This window comes from Equus przewalskii, chromosome 1, assembly GCF_037783145.1.
Source record: "Equus przewalskii isolate Varuska chromosome 1, EquPr2, whole genome shotgun sequence".
In the NCBI taxonomy this organism is placed as follows: Eukaryota; Metazoa; Chordata; class Mammalia; order Perissodactyla; family Equidae; genus Equus; species Equus przewalskii.
In genome coordinates, this window is record NC_091831.1 from 147,189,163 (window position 1) to 147,206,241 (window position 17,079).

At 48.6% G+C, this 17,079-nt stretch overlaps 1 protein-coding gene across 2 annotated transcripts in view; it reads left to right on the forward strand.

Moving 5' to 3' along the window:
- Positions 1–17,079, forward strand: part of EHD4 (EH domain containing 4) — a 76,711-nt gene that overhangs the window by 47,473 nt on the left and 12,159 nt on the right. For both annotated transcript variants that reach the window (XM_070583368.1, XM_070583373.1), the window contains exon 4: positions 8,132–8,544. In XM_070583368.1, the coding sequence (XP_070439469.1) occupies positions 8,132–8,544 (413 nt within the window). The remainder of the gene's footprint in view (positions 1–8,131; positions 8,545–17,079) is intronic.

Consider the following 17,079-nt stretch of genomic DNA (forward strand, 5'->3'; position numbering starts at 1 on the left):
GGTCAAGCAAAATTAGGACCAAAATCTGTCTCATGGATCGAGCCATGAAAAATTTGGCCGGCCCCGTGGCTGAGTGGTTAAAGTTCTGCTTGCCTCACTTCGGTGGCCCACGTTCACAGGTTCGGATCCCAAGCAAGGACCTACTCCACTCATCAGCTGTGCTGTGGCAGCAACCCACATACAAAATAGATGAAGATTGGCACAGATGTTAGCTCAGGGCTATTCTTCCTCAAGCAAAAAAAGAGGAGGGTTGGCAATGGATGCTTGCTCAGGGTGTATCTTCCTCATCAAAAAAAAAAAAGAAAATTCCTTTGTGGCTTCAGCAGCAATAAAAAATAACAGACTTGGGACAAGCAGCAAAAGCAGAAGCTGCCAGCCATCAACCTGGGTAATTTAGCTACTTTTTTACACCACATTTCTTTATCCATTCATCTGCCGGTGGACACTTAAGTTGTTTCCATGTCTTGGCTATTAGGAATAGTGCTGCAATGAACAGGGGAGTGCTCATATCTCTTTGAGATCCTGGTTTAAATTCTTTTGGATATGTACCCAGAAGTGGGATTGCCAGATCATATGGTAGTTCTATTTTTAATTTTTTGAGGAATAAACAATTTATTGAACACCTACTGTGTTCAGCAGTAGATCTCAGGTGTTCCATGGTGAACACAATGAGAGGTGGAGTTTCCGCCCTCATAGAATTTCTGTCTTATAATCACCAAATAAATACATTGTTATAGAATATAAGTGCTGTGAGGGAAAAATCATTGGTGCTGTAAGAATACGCCATGGAGAACCTGATTTAGACGCTGTAACATGTTCTGTGCTGGGCCTCTGGGTTCCCGACGTGATTCACACTTGGCCTCTGCTCTCGGGCTGCGTATAGTCTAGTGGATGGGCCATGGCAGAGAACAGACCCTCGGAAGGCGGGGAGGCTCGGTTCCACACGGGTGGGGAAGGCGTCCTGGACAGAAGTGACCACAGAAGGATGGGCGGTTGGAGATGGAGAAGAGGGACGGGCATTCCAGGCAGAAGGAAAAGGCTGGGCAAAGGTGCGGAGGCTGGAAAGTGCAGGGTGCTTTCGGGGAACAGCAAAGAGCCCAGTGGTGTACAGGGTGGGGAGGGGAGGGTTTCATAAGAACTGAGCAAAGGCTGGAGAAGTAAGGTAGGGGCTGGTCATGGAGTGTTTATTCTGTAAACATTTGTTCTAGAAGTGAGCAGGGCACTCACAGTTTGGAGACTCTCTCTGAGTTCTAAGAAGGGGTGGGAATCATTTGAGGGCTGGATCAGAGAGGGAGGAGCATGGGGACAAGAAGTGTAGTTAAGGGGCATGGCCAACACTCTCTCAATGCCTGTCTGGACAGTCTGTGCTGGACAGTTGACTAGGTGCTGGAGGGACAAAGATGGACATGACACTTAGGGGACTCAGGGAAAGAAGCTGGTGTTAACAAACAAACCAGCATAGTCAACGCTGGGTGTGGGTACAAATGCCCAGGCACGGAACAGGAGCCGCCAGCTCCGAGAGGGCAGCCAGGGCCCCACCAAAGAGGAGAGGTCAGAGCAGAGTCTTGTGCCACGTCCACTGGGCCAGGGGCCTTGCCCACCCCAAGAACAGGCTGGGACACGGGCAGGGAGAACCTGGCCTCAAGTCTGGCTGGCCTCCATTATCTTGCATCCTTTTATTGATACGCATCTTGTTTAAAACTCATGTAATTAGAAACTTAGCTCTGGGAAGAAATTTAAGCACTTTTTTCTGTTGTTCTGTTAAAAATAGTCTGCCAAATTTGCTTCCTCAGGGCCCCTACCATGCATTTACCTGAGCCACGAGGCCGCTGTTCTAACCTCAGATGCCGTTTCCTGGTGGGTCTCTTTGGTGGGACAGAGCCCACGGTTTTCCACAGGGCTGTGGCGGAAGCCCCTGATTAGGTAGAAGGGGGCCCTTTCCTTCCTGCCCCCTCCCTTTGTCCTCTCAACTTGGAGCCAGGAATGCCACGCCAGGATCCTCCCCAGGACAACTTCTCTTTCCCAGCTCCCAAAGCTGTATAGCTTTTGGGTCCTTTTGCAAAGATAGAAACTATATTTTTAAACGGTTGGACTAATTACATCTCTCTTTTGTTCCAGACTAATGAAAGTTCCATTGGAAGGTCTTATAGAATTGAAATGTCTATAAATGAGTGAATAAATTTTAAAAATATATTGAGCACCATGAGGACAGTTCTATTATTATGTTGATTCTTGTGCCCTCCACACACACTCTTACATAAATACATACAGTACACTCATATGCGTGCTCATGTGCATACACACACACGCGGGTGCACACACACACACGCATGCACACACACACACGCCCAGATGTGTATGTGCCCCGGGCCATGGTGCATTCTGCCTAGCTAGAACCAATTCCCATAAACTCAGAGCATTCTCGTCCCTGATCCATCACTGTGAGAGGCTCTTTTATCACCTTGGCTAGAAGGTGGGACACTCGTGAAATTATACGACTCTTAAAGTTCCAGGGGATGAGCCAAATTTTACGTTAACCTCTTTGGCTAAGACCGATTTCGACTAAAGGGTAGGGCTCCTGCTTCAGCTGAATCCAACAATCCAGCTCCGTAGACAGCCTGATTCTTCACCCGGTCCCCGTGATGAACCAATTTCAGCTTCCTGGTCCAAGCCACAGCTGGTGGAGATGTGTATCTTCAAACAAGTTTGGCAACATTGCAATCTTTTTTTCCTTCCCTCTTTTTTTTTTTTTTTTTTTTTACTTTTTAAGTCAATTTTATTGAAGTATAGCATATAATAATGCACTCATTTTGATTGTACAGCTTGATGAGTTTTGACTATTGCACGCTTGTGAACCACCACCACCATCAAGAAATAGGAACTTTCTATCTCCCTGAGAAGTTCCTTCTTTGTTCTGGCCACTTTGTAGTCAGTTCCAGCCCCACCCTGAGCCAGAGGCAAACACCCGTCTGCTTGCTGTCACTGTAGCTTAGCTTTGCCTGTTGTAGAATTTAATATAAATGGAATCGTACAGTGTGTGCCCTTTAGCCTCTGGCTTCTCTCACTCAGCATGTTTCTGAGACTCCCCCATGTGGCTGGGTGTGTCAGTAGCTGGTTCCTTTCCTCGCTGAGTAGTATTCCACCCTGTAGATGTGCCACAGTGTATCCATTCGCCTGGTGAGGGGCATCTGGATTGTTTCCAGCGTGGGGCTGTTATGGAGAAAGCTAGCAGCCTTCTTCTGTAGAACTGTGTCCCTCAGCAACAGTTGCAAGCACATCCCAGGCACTCAATAATGATTAATTAACCCATTTGTGACTTTTGTATTTGAAATGTATTGTTAGATTCCAAGATGTTTAGTGTACTTCCAATTTCCAAGAGACGTGTGCCAAAGGTTGTTAACGTCAGTTCTGAGAATTCTGAACACATTTTCCACAGAGAACATTCGGTCCTTCAGGAAGCATTTACTGAGACCTGCCTGTTTGAGCACTATTCTGGAGCTAGAGAGAGCAGGGTAGGAAGGGCCTGTGTCCTCGGATGCCCACGGCCCTGTTGGGGAGACACCTGTGAACTCTCAGGGTGCAATTCTCTGGGAGCTGTAAGACCCCTGCAGGAGCCTGGGAGAGCTGGGGCGGGGGGGGGGGGGGGGGGGCAGCTTCTCAGAGGACCTAGTTTGGTCTCAGAGGCTGAGCCAGAGCTGTAGTGTTTCTGCTCACAAGTGGTCACCAGGTGCTGGAGACGTGTGTGGACTGGCAGTCTGTAAGAACTGGCAGTGCGTGTCTAGACCAAAGACAGTCAGCTCAGAATGTAAAGACACCATGTAGGCCAAACAAAACAGAAGCTGAGGGCCACTAATTTTAAACCTTGTTTTAAGTGGTAGCGCCATCACAGACCTACTTTGCATAGTGTGGCTGAACTCTCGTGTTAATAGGGACCTGAGCACCCTCTGTAACAGAAGATTCATTGCTCTGCTCCTACTGAGTACATCATATGCCCTGAGTTATGCCAGCCAGCGAGGGGATGCAGGACTGTCCTAGGCCAGGGGGAATTCTCTGATTAGGATCGTAACTTTCTTTTAGGAATAACCCAGGGTCTTTAAGACCAACTGGTAGAACTCCATCTGTTTCACAACCAAAAGAAAGGCCTCTGGCCTTTGTGAGTCCACTAGCTCTATTTGTAAAATATGAGCGGTTCTCTGCTAGATCGGTATCTTTCATTAACTGTTTTCTGAGCACTTATTCTGTTACTTGGTTCAAGCACCATTGCGTTGTCCCATTTACCCTAATTTGTTTGTTTGTTTCCATGGCTGCAGACTCTGCTTGGCCCCAATCAAGCATCCTTCAAGAAACATTTATTGTACCCCCACTGTACTCTGGGACTGGATACAAAGATTTTTTAAATAACCGGTAGATAACATTTTGGAGAGATTTCTAGGTGCCAAGATGATTGTAAATGCTTCACATATGTTAACTCCGCAGCCCCATGAGCTATGTGGATTCCATCATTAGCCCCATTTTACAGACGAGGAAATGTTGATGAGCGGCCTCAGAGTCTAAATTTTAGCAAACCCCTTATTTGATTCTGATGCAAGACCATGCTTTGAGAATCACTGGTCTCTAGGTCCTTCTGAATCACTGTTTTCCTTCAGCAGGCAGACTAACATATCATTAAATTAAATCATTTCTTAAAAATCAGCCAGAACTTTTTGGTAGATGGGTATTTGGTGCTATTATTTCAGGATATAAGAATTGAACAGACCTATCCAACCTTGAAAAGGAAGGAGATTGTGACACATGCTACAACATGGATGAAGCTTGAGGACATTATGCCAAGTGAACTAAGCCTGTCGCAAAAAGACAAATACTGTATGATTCCATTTATACGCGGTTCCCAGAGTAGACAAATTCATGGAGACAGAAAATAGAATGGAGGTTGCAATTGACTGGGGGGCGGGGAGGATGCAAAGTTAGTGTTTAATGGGCGGGGTTTCAGTTTGGGAAGATGAAAAGAGTTCTGGAGATGGATGGTGGTGATGGTTGTACAGCAGTGTCAATGTACTTAATGCCACGGAATAATAATAATAAAAACTGTATGTGGAGCGGACACTGAGCAGACCAGCCTCCCCTCACTTTGATAATTCTGCTTGCTTCTGAGACACCTGGAGATTTCTTCACCTTTGATTGCTTTACCTGCTGTGTGACAAGCAATCGTTTTACACCTGCTCAGTGACAAACAAACACAGTTCTACCTACCTGCACTTCTTAAACCCTAGTAAGCTCTCGGTGTTATTTAAAACAAGAAAATATGGACATGTGGCCATTCCTCCAGCGATGAGTAATGGCTTCCCTTATAGTAAACTTACACCTGGCAGCTCTGTTCCTAGTAGCTTTTTATTGCACTGAAGTGTTGGAATGAAGTCTTTTAAAAAGACATTTAAAATAACAGGAAGCAAATTAAAGTTTAAACACATACGGTGCTGTCGAGGCCAAGCTGTCAACGCAGGTGGCCCTCGGAGGGAGGGGGCATGTCTGCATGGCTGAATTTGCACGTGCACCGGTGGTGACAAGTTTCTTTGAGCACTAATTGTAAGAAGCATCCAGAATTCAGAAATATTTAAATGTGGGAAATAATTATTTACCAGTCATGGTTCTTAGTAACAAATCAAAGAAGCTGATTCTGGCTGACTTAAGCAGAAAAGGAATTTTTCAGAAGATCAGCTTGTTCACAGAGTTAATGGGAAGGTTGGAGAGCTAGGCTCAAAAACTAGGTTAGGAAGCCACCACCACTGGACCTCAACTCAGCCGCCTCCACCATGAATAAATTCTGCTTTTCCCTGTGTCTTTGCGTCATTCCCTCAAGATTCAGTACCCTGCTCTGGTGGAAGGACAGGACTGTCTGATTCTAGACCACCTGTCCACACCCCAGCCTGCTAACAAGCAGGGCCAGGGATTGTCTGCCACCGCTGCAGCTTTTTTTGACCCCGACAAAAGGAAGGGTGTTCAGCAAAATACAACTCATGCCCACTCCAGCGTACACCCCGGACACAGCATTTTCTTTAATCTGTTTCTGAACCTTCAGTTACCCGATTTTGATCCCAAAGGAGACCAAGTAAAGAGTGTTGGGTCAGAGAGAGAAGCCGACCATCCCTACTGGAAGAGCAAGGTCACATGCAGGTCCTTCTGCTGGGTGGTTCCACGGCATCTTCCCGGCGCCTGGAGAACAGTGCCGGCGCTCATCAGCTGAGGGTCTGCTACCCGGCCTCTGGGCCTTCTGGCGTGCGAGTCCGTCTCAATGACAGGCCCACTGACTGCTGCCTTGGGAGGCAGTTTGCTCTGGCCTCACAGGGCCAGAACGCAGGGTAAAATCTTGACTCTGAATCGTTACACACCACTGTGTGACATGTTCAATAGGCCTCTGATTTTCCTCTGTTCTAAACTGGCTACTGACAGCGATGAAAATAAACTCTGGCCCGCATTCCGAGAACTACCTTTGTGCTCCTTATCCCCAGGGAATCAGGGCATGCTACAGAGAGACAGAACAGAGAAGTGAGGAGCGTGAGCTGGAGGTGTGCACACATGTGGGGAGGCTGAGTACCACGTTCGGGGCAGTGGTTCCCTCGGGGGAGGAGGCTGAGGAGGAGCTTGGGGAGGTGTACACGGGGACTTCAGCGCTTCTGAATGTCTTGTTTTCTTTATTTAGAATGTGTCTGAATCCACTCTGCTCGCCCAGCTATTCTCCTTACTCCTGTTCTTCAAACTCATGGAAACTTTAGGCCACAGACCCCCTTATTTTTGCCTGATAGCTCGTTCTCCTCTAGACTCTTTCTCAGCCACATTCAACCCCCCACTCTCCCCATCCCCAGGGTCAACCAGCATCCAGAACTGGTGTTAACATTTTTGTATTTGTGCTGTGGTGTGTATCCATAGGCTGTTGAGTATTGCTTTGTTTTTTAACATTTTACATGAATGTTATCGTACTGTACATAGCCCTTTGACTCTGATTTTTTACTCACCAGCTTTTTGGAGATTTGCCTGTGTTGGTGAGTGAAAAATCTAGTTCACCCTCACTGCTATATAGTATTTTCTTATATAAATAAACCAGACAAATTTTTAAAGGTATCTGAAGCAACAAGGCCAAGTGTCAAAATGTATTCACGTTACAAGGTGGGTGTATCAGCGTTCATTCTGTTATTCTCTAGACTTTTCTATGTGTTTGGAAGTTTTCAAAATCTAAGAAAAGACTGACTCCACAGCTGGTCAGACCGAGATTAAAAATAAACCTGTGGGACCGGCCTCCTCTTGTTTGCTTCATGGGACGCTACCTCCCCGGGGAAATTCCTGAAAGTCCTGGACCACAGGCTGACAGGGGTGTTTATTTAGCTGCACAATTTGGAGCATCCTGGGATGTGGCCAAAGCGAAATAAACAATTTGTTGTGGGCCTGGCCATTTTAAAAAAGAAATTGGCCACAGACCATTTGACAGAATGGCTGTGAGACATGTTTTAAATATTTACAACATACTTAAGATAAAAATAGTCCAAATGATAAATGTTGGTCACAGTTTCAGCCAGGCTGACCTTTGACCCCCTTAACACTCTTAAAAACTTGGGTTAAGAGAAGGCGATTCTTCTTTCGTTGTGCTTTCTGGACACCCCGTGGGACTCTGAACGGCCTCCAGGTTTTCTTCCTTGTCCATCTCTGGTACTTTCAGAAAAGTGAGACTTTGACAGAAGTAAGAGCTGTTGACCCATGGCCTGCAGTTTTGCAGAGCCATTGATCAGTTTTTCCATTGATCCGAAGGACTGTACTAGGTGAAGTAAGAGACTTATGAGGACGAAATGAAATTACAGATATGGAAGTGAGCAATGCCCAATCAGAGTGACCTTGAGCCCCTTTTTACTTCTATTTCTTCCTGGGGAAGGGCTCCCAGGATCCCCAGCATTAACTCGATACACCCAGCCCAGGGAGGCCCCGTTGGACATGATTTTCAGGTCCTGAGGCCTCCACTGCCTCCAGCGTGGAGACGGGGCTCCCTCCCTGGCAGCTGCTGGAGAACCAGATGATGCCCAAGCCCTCCTGGTAAACACATCTCCACAGCACCTGCCTGCACTGACGTGCTCCTCTCTCCACCCAGGGTACGACTTCTGCCAGGTCCTGCAGTGGTTCGCTGAACGGGTCGACAGGATCATCTTGCTCTTCGATGCTCACAAACTGGACATCTCGGACGAGTTCTCGGAGGCCATCAAGGCCTTCCGGGGCCAGGACGACAAGATCCGCGTGGTGCTGAACAAGGCCGACCAGGTGGACACGCAGCAGCTGATGCGGGTCTACGGGGCCCTCATGTGGTCCCTGGGCAAGGTCATCAACACGCCCGAGGTGCTGCGCGTCTACATCGGCTCCTTCTGGGCGCAGCCCCTGCAGAACACTGACAACCGCCGGCTCTTCGAGGCCGAGGCCCAGGACCTCTTCAGGGACATCCAGAGCCTTCCTCAGAAGGCGGCGGTGCGCAAACTCAATGACCTCATCAAGCGAGCGAGGCTGGCCAAGGTAAGCCCGGAGACGCCCTGGGCGGCAGCCTGGGGCAGGGGACCCTTCCCACTCTCTCCTCCAAGGGAAGGTGGTGGTAGGCCAGGCTCCATTCCAAGAGCCTTAGGGAATGGAACGTGGAACAGTGTCCGTGTTGAGATTTTGGCCCCTAGCTCTGTGATCTTGGGCAAATGACTCAACCTTTTCATACCTGTTTTCTGATCTGTAAAATGGAGCTGGAAGAGCATGTCACATGGTGTTTGTAAGGAGCTGATGTGACAGGCCTTGCAAAGTGCTTGGCGATGCACCTGGTGCTCAGGGAGTGATCAGCGTGCTCCCTACCTGGAAGCTGCTATTCTGTTAGGTCAATGGACACGTAACCAGCCAAATAGGAGAGACTAGTAGGGTACTGAGATGCCACCACCAGTCACCCTGTGCCTAATGCATAGATCCCCGTGTCACCGCATGGATCTGGAGGAGCCTGGGAGGAAGGCTGGCTCAGCCTACCCGCTGGGTGCGTTGGTTGGGGTTGCACCACATCCGCATTCTGGGTTGCGGCCTGTGAGCACGCCCGCTGTGGCTCCCTGCTCCCCCACCGCAGAGCTGAGACTTTCAGCTGCCCCACGAGTTTGCCCAAGAGGGGCCAGGGGTCGCCTGCTGCCCGCCCTCGAGCAGTCTAGTCAATTCTGTTACATCTCTGAAGAGAGAAAAGCGTGTGACTCCTCTAAGAAAAAGTATAAAAAAAAATAGTTCTTTAAAAGCTATGTGTACATTTCATAAAATCATCTTCCTCTAATGCTGCGAGCGCCTGCAGAGTTTATCTAGTCCCAGGGATTGTCGGAAGCACCCAGGAGCTTTAACCAACGTAAATTTCCAGGCCCTGCCCCAGAGCCTCTGATTCACATGTGTGGGGGCCTGTCCCTGTGTACACATATGTGTGCATGCATATGTGTGTGTATGTGTGTGTGTGTGGAAAGCTCCCCAAATGATTCTCATGATCAGCCAAGTTTGGGAAGCAGAGGTCTGTCCTGACTCCCTAATTTTACAAAGACAAAATGAGTGAATTCTCCAGGGTCACCTAACCCGTTAGGGACAAAGCTAGGACTAAGAGACAGCCCTCCTGGCTCTCATTCCAGCCTTCTGCTTCGGCCTTGTCACTTCAGCTAAAACCAGTCCACAGGGCTGCCTCTCCACATCTGCTAGTACCCTGGTCAGGTCAGCTCACTTCCTCTTTGTCTGCTGGTGGCAGAGAACTTGTGTCCCTTCCCACATCCTCTTGCTGCACAGTGAGCAGCTTCTGATCTGGCCTTAGGGCCCAGCAGGCCTGCCACTACTTTGCCTCATTCAGGCGACAGTTTCTCAGCAGCCCTGGGCAAAGGCCGGGGAGCCTAGTCTGGTGGAGGAGGTGGCGCCAAAGCCCCCTGTTACAGAATGTCGAGCTGTATGCTGATTGAGGGGTGGACACTGTGCTCTGAGGAGGGGGACTGGCCAGGGGAGGCAGGGAGGGCCTTGCTGAGGGTGACCGCCAGGCAGGTGACCAGCCTTCCATCACCTCCTCATTGCTCCTCCGTGGACTCTGTCTTCATGCCAGTGTCCCCGCACAGCAGTGTCTCTCCTAGGTCCAAAGAGACCCATCCCTGGCTGCCGCGGCCCCCTGCATAGTACCTCAGTCTGCTCTTTCCCCCTCTCCTCAACTTGCGTCCCAGCGCGGCCTCATGCACCCCTCCCGTCTCGCTCAGCCACTCTGTAGTCACTGGCACCCCTGTGAGTCACTGCTCTTTATCCTTTCTGCCTGGCACAGGCTGCTTCCTTTCCGGAACTAGAGCCACTTTTGTCCAGTTCTGCAAGGCAGCTGTGTTAACCAGTCTGTAGGTCCACATATCTGCAGCTCTCCCAAAATGATTTCCCTCTCCTGCTTGTCTTGGGCCTCATGCCTGGTGGCAGGATGTCTGGGTTTGCCCACTCCATGCCCACTTTGGCCTGTGGTTTCTCTCTTCTCCCGCTGGTATGGCTGGATTTAACCTTCAGGGTACACAGTACCCAACATTTTTTTTTTATAACCAAGGCTGATAAATCATGTCATAGCCTTTGCAGATTTCAAGGGTTTTTTGAACAATTTTTTAAATGCCTGTGGGCATTTTTAATTTGCCACTCATTGCCGAGGGCCTAGTGACTCAAGACACAGCTGTGTTCAGTCATATAAATAAATGTAGAGCAGGGGGCTTACTGGGAGTGGCAAGACCGTGGGGCTTCCCTGCCATCCTGGAGCATGAGGCCCTGTGAAGGGGTAGCATGGCCTCTGTTCAGAGAGGCACAGAGTGCTGCTGTGTACAGACGCCGGGAATAATGCAGCCCTTGTGTAGAGGCGGGGGGCGGCCAACTTGCTGAGCTTACTTCTAGGAAAAAAGCTGGTCCTTTTTTCCTTCCTAAGAATAGTATCTGGCTTGTTCCTTTTCATAAAGGAAAATGTTTGAAGGACAGATGTTTCCAGCCTGAGCTGCTCCGTGCCAGTGTGCTCCTGGGGTACCACGACCCTGCGAGGGGGACAGGAAACAGTCTCGGGTGGACGAGACGCAGAACTCAGCACAATGGCCTCGGCCACTAACCGCTGCCGTCAGCTTACACCATCTGCAGTTCTGTGGCCATTTGTGAACTTGTCGTTGCTTCAAAGGAGAAGGAGTCACCTGAGTTTTTCTCTTTGCCGTATTTATAGTTCCTAAAAATGCTCTTTGATTTTGGTGTATAAAACTTCATTTCTCTTGATCCAGTTTTCCTTTTGTAAGCCAACCCTCACTGTTCCAGAAGCTCTGTGATTTCTATCACAGGTGTTATTTTGTCTGATCCTGTCAATAACTGTGAAAGTTGAGCATTTTCTTAATTTCTCACGGGAGGGAACTGAAGCTCAGAGAGGCGAAGTAACTTGCCCAAGGCTTCACAGCCTGTAAGTTGCAAAATATAGATTCAAACCCCAATCAGTCTTGACTCCTTCATCCAGAAAGTGTTCCCCTGAAATCCAGAGTAGACGGTATCTGTCGCTCTTTGCTATGTCCTTGCTTTCTGCATGAATCTGTCATTCTTTTTATTCCATAAAATTCTCCATCAACATAAACCCTACAAAGTGCAGAGGTTTATCGAGCTGACATTTTGAAAGCATGCGAAGGGTAAGTTTTCAGATGTCACCTAGGAGATGTCAGATCTGAGTTGGGGTGTGGAGTATGTCTATAAAACACCATAATCAGGCAGAATCCATGGACCATCTAGAAATAAAATAAGTTTGTCTTTAACGTCCTGCTGGGTTCTACTGTAATCAGACTCAAGGTGTCATGAAGATGACACTTTAATGATGTGAAAAATGGCACCCTTGCCAAAGCTGTCTTGAAATTTAATGATTTCCGTGCTTTTTCTGTTTACATGTTTTTTCACAACTCTCTCTTTCAAGGAACAGGAAACCTTTAGAGTGGGTTTGTGGTTAGCCCCAAAGATCACACCTTCTGATGTCCGTGAACATCCTTCTCTGAAGACTGTTCATAATCTAAGATGCCAGTCAAGGTTCATCTTGTGATTCTTTAGTGTAAGCTATTTGAGGAAAGCCCAAAAAACAGTCTAGAAAATATAAGTTAGTTTTATTCAGCTATAATTAAAATAGCCAAATTAAAGAAACTCCGAGTAATAGTATTTTATGGGATAAGTTAAACAAAAGTAAAAAACAAGGCAAGTTCACCGTTGGACCTCAGCCTTTATAAACACGTTGCCCAAGGATAGGAAAGGTCCTCCCCATCTGGAGATTTTTTCCAACAAAAAATGAGTCAACATTTGAGGAAGGAACAACTAAAAATGAGGATGAAAAGGCGAGGTCAGTGATTTAGGGAGTTTACTATAGTTCTGTGGAGTTAGTTTTGTCTTCAAAGCATGTTCTCCTCTTAGTCACGTGTAACGTGCAGAGCCCAGCCTTCCGCTCCATCTGCACTGCCAGTTCCTTCTGTGGGGAAGCTAGGCATTTTGAGAATCACCAAATGGACCTGGACTAAGCTGTGTTGAGAATCATTCTACAGTGGCTGATGATGACCCCTTTAATGCCTAGTCCACCAAAGCAGCTCAGTCAGGGCCGACCCTGTGGCATAGTGGTTAAGTTTGCACACTCCACTTCAGCGGCCTGGGGTTCACCAGTTCAGATCCCAGGCTCGGACCTACACACCACTCATCAAGCCATGCTGTGGCGGGTGTCCCACATATAAAATAGGGGAAGGCTGGCACAGATGTTAGCTCAGGGCCAAGCTTCCTCAGCCAAAAGAGGAGGATTGGCGGCAGATATTAGGGCTTATCTTTCTCAAAAAACTAACAAACAAAAACAGCTCAGTCAGCAGCCCCAAGCTGCTGTGAATGTGTGTCAGTGCTTGCGTCCGTGTAGGAAGCCTGTCTCTTTGAAGGTCAGTGATTGGGTGGGCCACCTCAGTCCCCTCTAAGGTTCTTCAGGGTCACGTATGCTATTGGTGCTAGCTTTGTTTCCACAGAATAACAAACCCCTGCTTGAGTGGGAACCAACCAGCCACTTTTCTCTGCCTCTCGCAGTCTCAAACTCTTACTACCACATGGGTTCATCTTTTGGGTCTTTAATTTATGAAGTGGATTTTTTATATCATCATAAACCCACTTTTAAAATATGCTGATCCCCTGATGTTAAATGCTCTATGCAAGTTTCCAGCTGAGCCTACAAAGACACAGGTCTCCCACAGGTCGTGGTAAGCTTGCAGATGAGGCTGCCCCCGGTGTAGAACTGTGTTTTCTCAGCCTGACTTTCCCCAAACTGCTCCCCAGTATCCAAATTCCGTGAGCATTTCCATTGCTACTGACCATGAGCACTGGAAGCTGCCAGCACTTGCTGCTAGGGGTTGCCCTCCAAGCCAGGGTGAGTTTATCCACTCTCATTCTGAGTACATGCTTCTCAGTCTTGCGTATGTATAAACACTTGTCTCTGGACACGATTAATGAGATTGTGGCAGAGTGTGCACATGAACTACAAATTTGTGTTCATTTACCGGGGAGGACATCTCTTTCTGCTCATTGAGTTACCAGCCCAGGGAAAAATTGACTTTCTGATCCATTTGATTTACTCCCAGCCCTCACCCTTGGATGAGTTGGGGCTTTTCCAGTTTTATACAAGGCAAAGGGCGAATTGGACAAGATAAGAATGTTCGAAAGCCTCCAGGGTTCAGTGTCATTCACTTGTGAAGGAAGCATGTGGGACCCTAATTCATCATATTACTATTCAAATATATAGAGTTTGTTAGTTATTCAGTGAGGACTAAGTAGCCACAAGCCTTCTCTGGTGTTACTACCCCTCCAGCTGTTGGCCTTTGACTATTAGTCAATGACATTTTTCACTCCTCCTGCTAGTAGACAAAGTGCAATCACATGCGTGATCTCGTTTGATTCTCCTAGTAACAAGCCTGTGAGGTGAGGGTGTGATTTCCAGTTCGAGGATGAGCAAGCTGAGGTGGGAATTAGATGACTCATGCAGCTCAGTGAGTGGACGGTGGTGGCAGGGCCTTACCCTGACCTTCCACACTAGGTCTCGTCCTGCCTCTCCCGCTCCCTTTTCTCCTCTCTTCTCCTTCCTATTCCTTTTCTCCATTAGTTTTCTCTCATTATAAGAACAAAAGTTCTCACACTGTTTCCACCTCCTTCCCTGGGGACATCGCCAGGTCTGGCCCCACTCCTGCATTTATTTTGAGAGGCGTCTTCAACACATTAGGGAGGAGTGAGCTTTTGAAGTTGACTGGGAATTTCAGCCATCCAGGCCATCCCCAGTGTTTACCAAGAGTCCTTAGGAAATTATGAGGTGCCGTCCTGCCAGAAGATTGCAGCCTACCCACATCCTGTGTGGCGTTCATGATGGTGTGTGCCATGACGTGTCTGTTTCGTGTATGGGGAGGGGAGAGCAAATCACCTCTCCAAAGCTCCCCTGGGAGTTAGGAACAGTCAGAAGCCAGACGTCGGAGTTTCCCACACTGTTGTGCCATAGGACACAGTGCATTTTGAATTCCAGATTTTCAACAGCTTCAGTAAGATTTTTAATTCATACCCGCAGAAAGCAATTAATTCTATAAGGACAGTTAAATGTTAGTGCCAGCTCTGCATCTCCACACTAGCTGTGTGACCTTGAGTAGGTCATCTGAATTTCCTAGAACCTGGAGTTCAGTCAGATATATGGGGTTCCTTCCAGATTTAATGCTCCATGATCCTGAGGATGATAATTTACCTTGTAACTTGATAGACTTCTTAGGGACAAGGCCCATGCATAGAACCTGACCCCAGATTACTGTCTTAGGATGCCCAGGGAAGGGCAGGAGGTGGGTGGCCATGCAGAGGCAGTACAACTGGAGACTTCCACAGATCAGGCCAATGGAACTTCCTGGACGTGGAGGTGGAGGCTGAGAGTAGCCTGCAGCATGAGTAGGTCACTTGAGGGTCATGACTCAGGTAGTGCCAGGCAGGTGGGAGGAGGAGGGAGTTGAGCCTGGCACAAGAACTGCGCCGGTCATGGCAGGGCACTGGAGGCCTGGTGTCCAGGGGCGGCCCATTAACCTGCAGCCTCAGTCATCAGCCAGCGCACACCACAAGGGCTGAGATGAGGGAGCAGGTGCCAGGCGGTGGTGGAGAGCTGTGGCAGGTGCACACCCCTGCACTTTAGCGCAGCTAACGCAGGCTTCTGGGCCCCAGGCAGTGCTCAGTGCTCAGGAAGAGGGTGCCAGTCCTAGGGGGGCTGGGAGCTGGGTGGGGAGTCAGCCTTCCCTGAGCAGGGACCTGGCAGCCCTGCAGTACCACTCTAGTAGGTGGTGAGGGGTCATGGGGAACCCTGCTGCCCCCGGCCTGAGCTGGGAGGTGAGGAAGGGTGGGGGCGCTCACAGTAAGAAACCTTTGCAGCTGGGAGACTGAGCAGCTATGGGACTTCCCGCTTCAGTTGGGGCTGGCTCCAGGGCAGGGCAGGCCTGAGCATGGAAGGGAGAGGTACCCCCAGGCCCAGTCCAGAGATTCCAGGAGGGCCGAGCCAAGGAGATGACGCAAGGACAGCCGATGAGCAACTGGTTCTCCCTGGTGTACGCAGCTGCTCCAAGTCCTTCATCTCTGCACAAGGCCCTCCCCCAGCCGGGTGTTCACTCTCCGAGGCAAGTCAGTCGTCAATCTCACCACTTATTCCTCAGATCTTCAAGAATGCAGTTAAAGCCCATCCCTCTAAATAAAAGATTCCCAAACTTTGGGTTTCTCCAGCTGTCTCAAAGAATTGTGTAAATATTTTAAGTTGTTTCAATTTGAAAAATAAGGAAATAAACAAGTTTACTAGTGACAGAAGTGTTTAGAAGCATCTCTCCCAATCTATACTTGTAGCAACAGCTACGATGTGTGCTCATGTTGACATGTCCTTTATCCAGATGGAGAGGGTAGCAGTGTCTGGTCCGATCATGCCAGCATTTGCATTGTGCACCTATTTTTTAGTTTCAGATCTTAGCACAGTGTTTTTGGCTGTGCCCGGTGGGTATCCATACCAGAGGCCCTCCGCTGAGCTATGGAAGGTGTCTGCTTACCCCTTTATTTAATTTCCATTCTCCCACAAGATTACAGTAGAAGTCTGTTTTCTTTAATAGGATTTTCCATAGCCACACAGTCATTTTCTTTTTGTAATCACTGCTCTGTTTTTCGTCCTTTCTTGTTTTAGTTATTTTCTTGACTTCTCAATTACTCTGTAGGATTCGAGATAGACAAAGAGCACTTTTGTAATGAACATGTCTTAATGTCCTAAAGTTGGAAATCCGCAGAAGAGTGGAGATTTAGGGACGGGGTGACGCAGACCAAGCAGAGCCCTCCCACTGGGATTCACCACCCCTCAGGAACAGTCCCGGGCCTTCCACCCCCAGGCGATCAGGGTTTCCGGGGCTTCCCCCCTTGCACACTGGGGGTCCCTCTCCCACAGGGAGCTTCTGCTGAGCAGCCTGGTCCCAGGCAGCTGGTCTTATGCAGAAATGACTTTAGTGCCACCTGTAGCGATCTCGGGGTCTAAACTGTCCACAGGGACATTATGGCAATTCTCATCTCACTGTTCATTGGGCACAGATTTCTGCAGATCAGCCGTTTACGTCAGCCCTAAGTTTCGTTTCTTGGTGTTCCCAGGCACCGACCCTGGTGAAACTTTCCTTTAGGTCTTCTGGTTAATCAGCAGAACTAAGACTGCTCCCGCCCAGCCCACCACCCCTCCCGCCCCCCCCAACCCTCCCCACCATACTGCTCCTCTCTACACAGACATGGAATGGCCACTCAGAGGCACAACTGAGCACAGCCATGGAACTTCCCCAAGTCAGTTGCCCTTCCTTGGGGATGCATTTTAGGACAAGGTTCCAAGGGAAATTCTCTCTGCAACCCTACCTCACCCCACCCCGTCCCCAGCCAAGCATCACCAGCCTACCTGGAAAGCAGGGAGCTCTCGGCATTATTCTGGCCTCTCCAGTCTCCCAGAACTGTCACTAGTACAATGTTAGGTTAGCAAAGCTGTTCTAAGTCCTC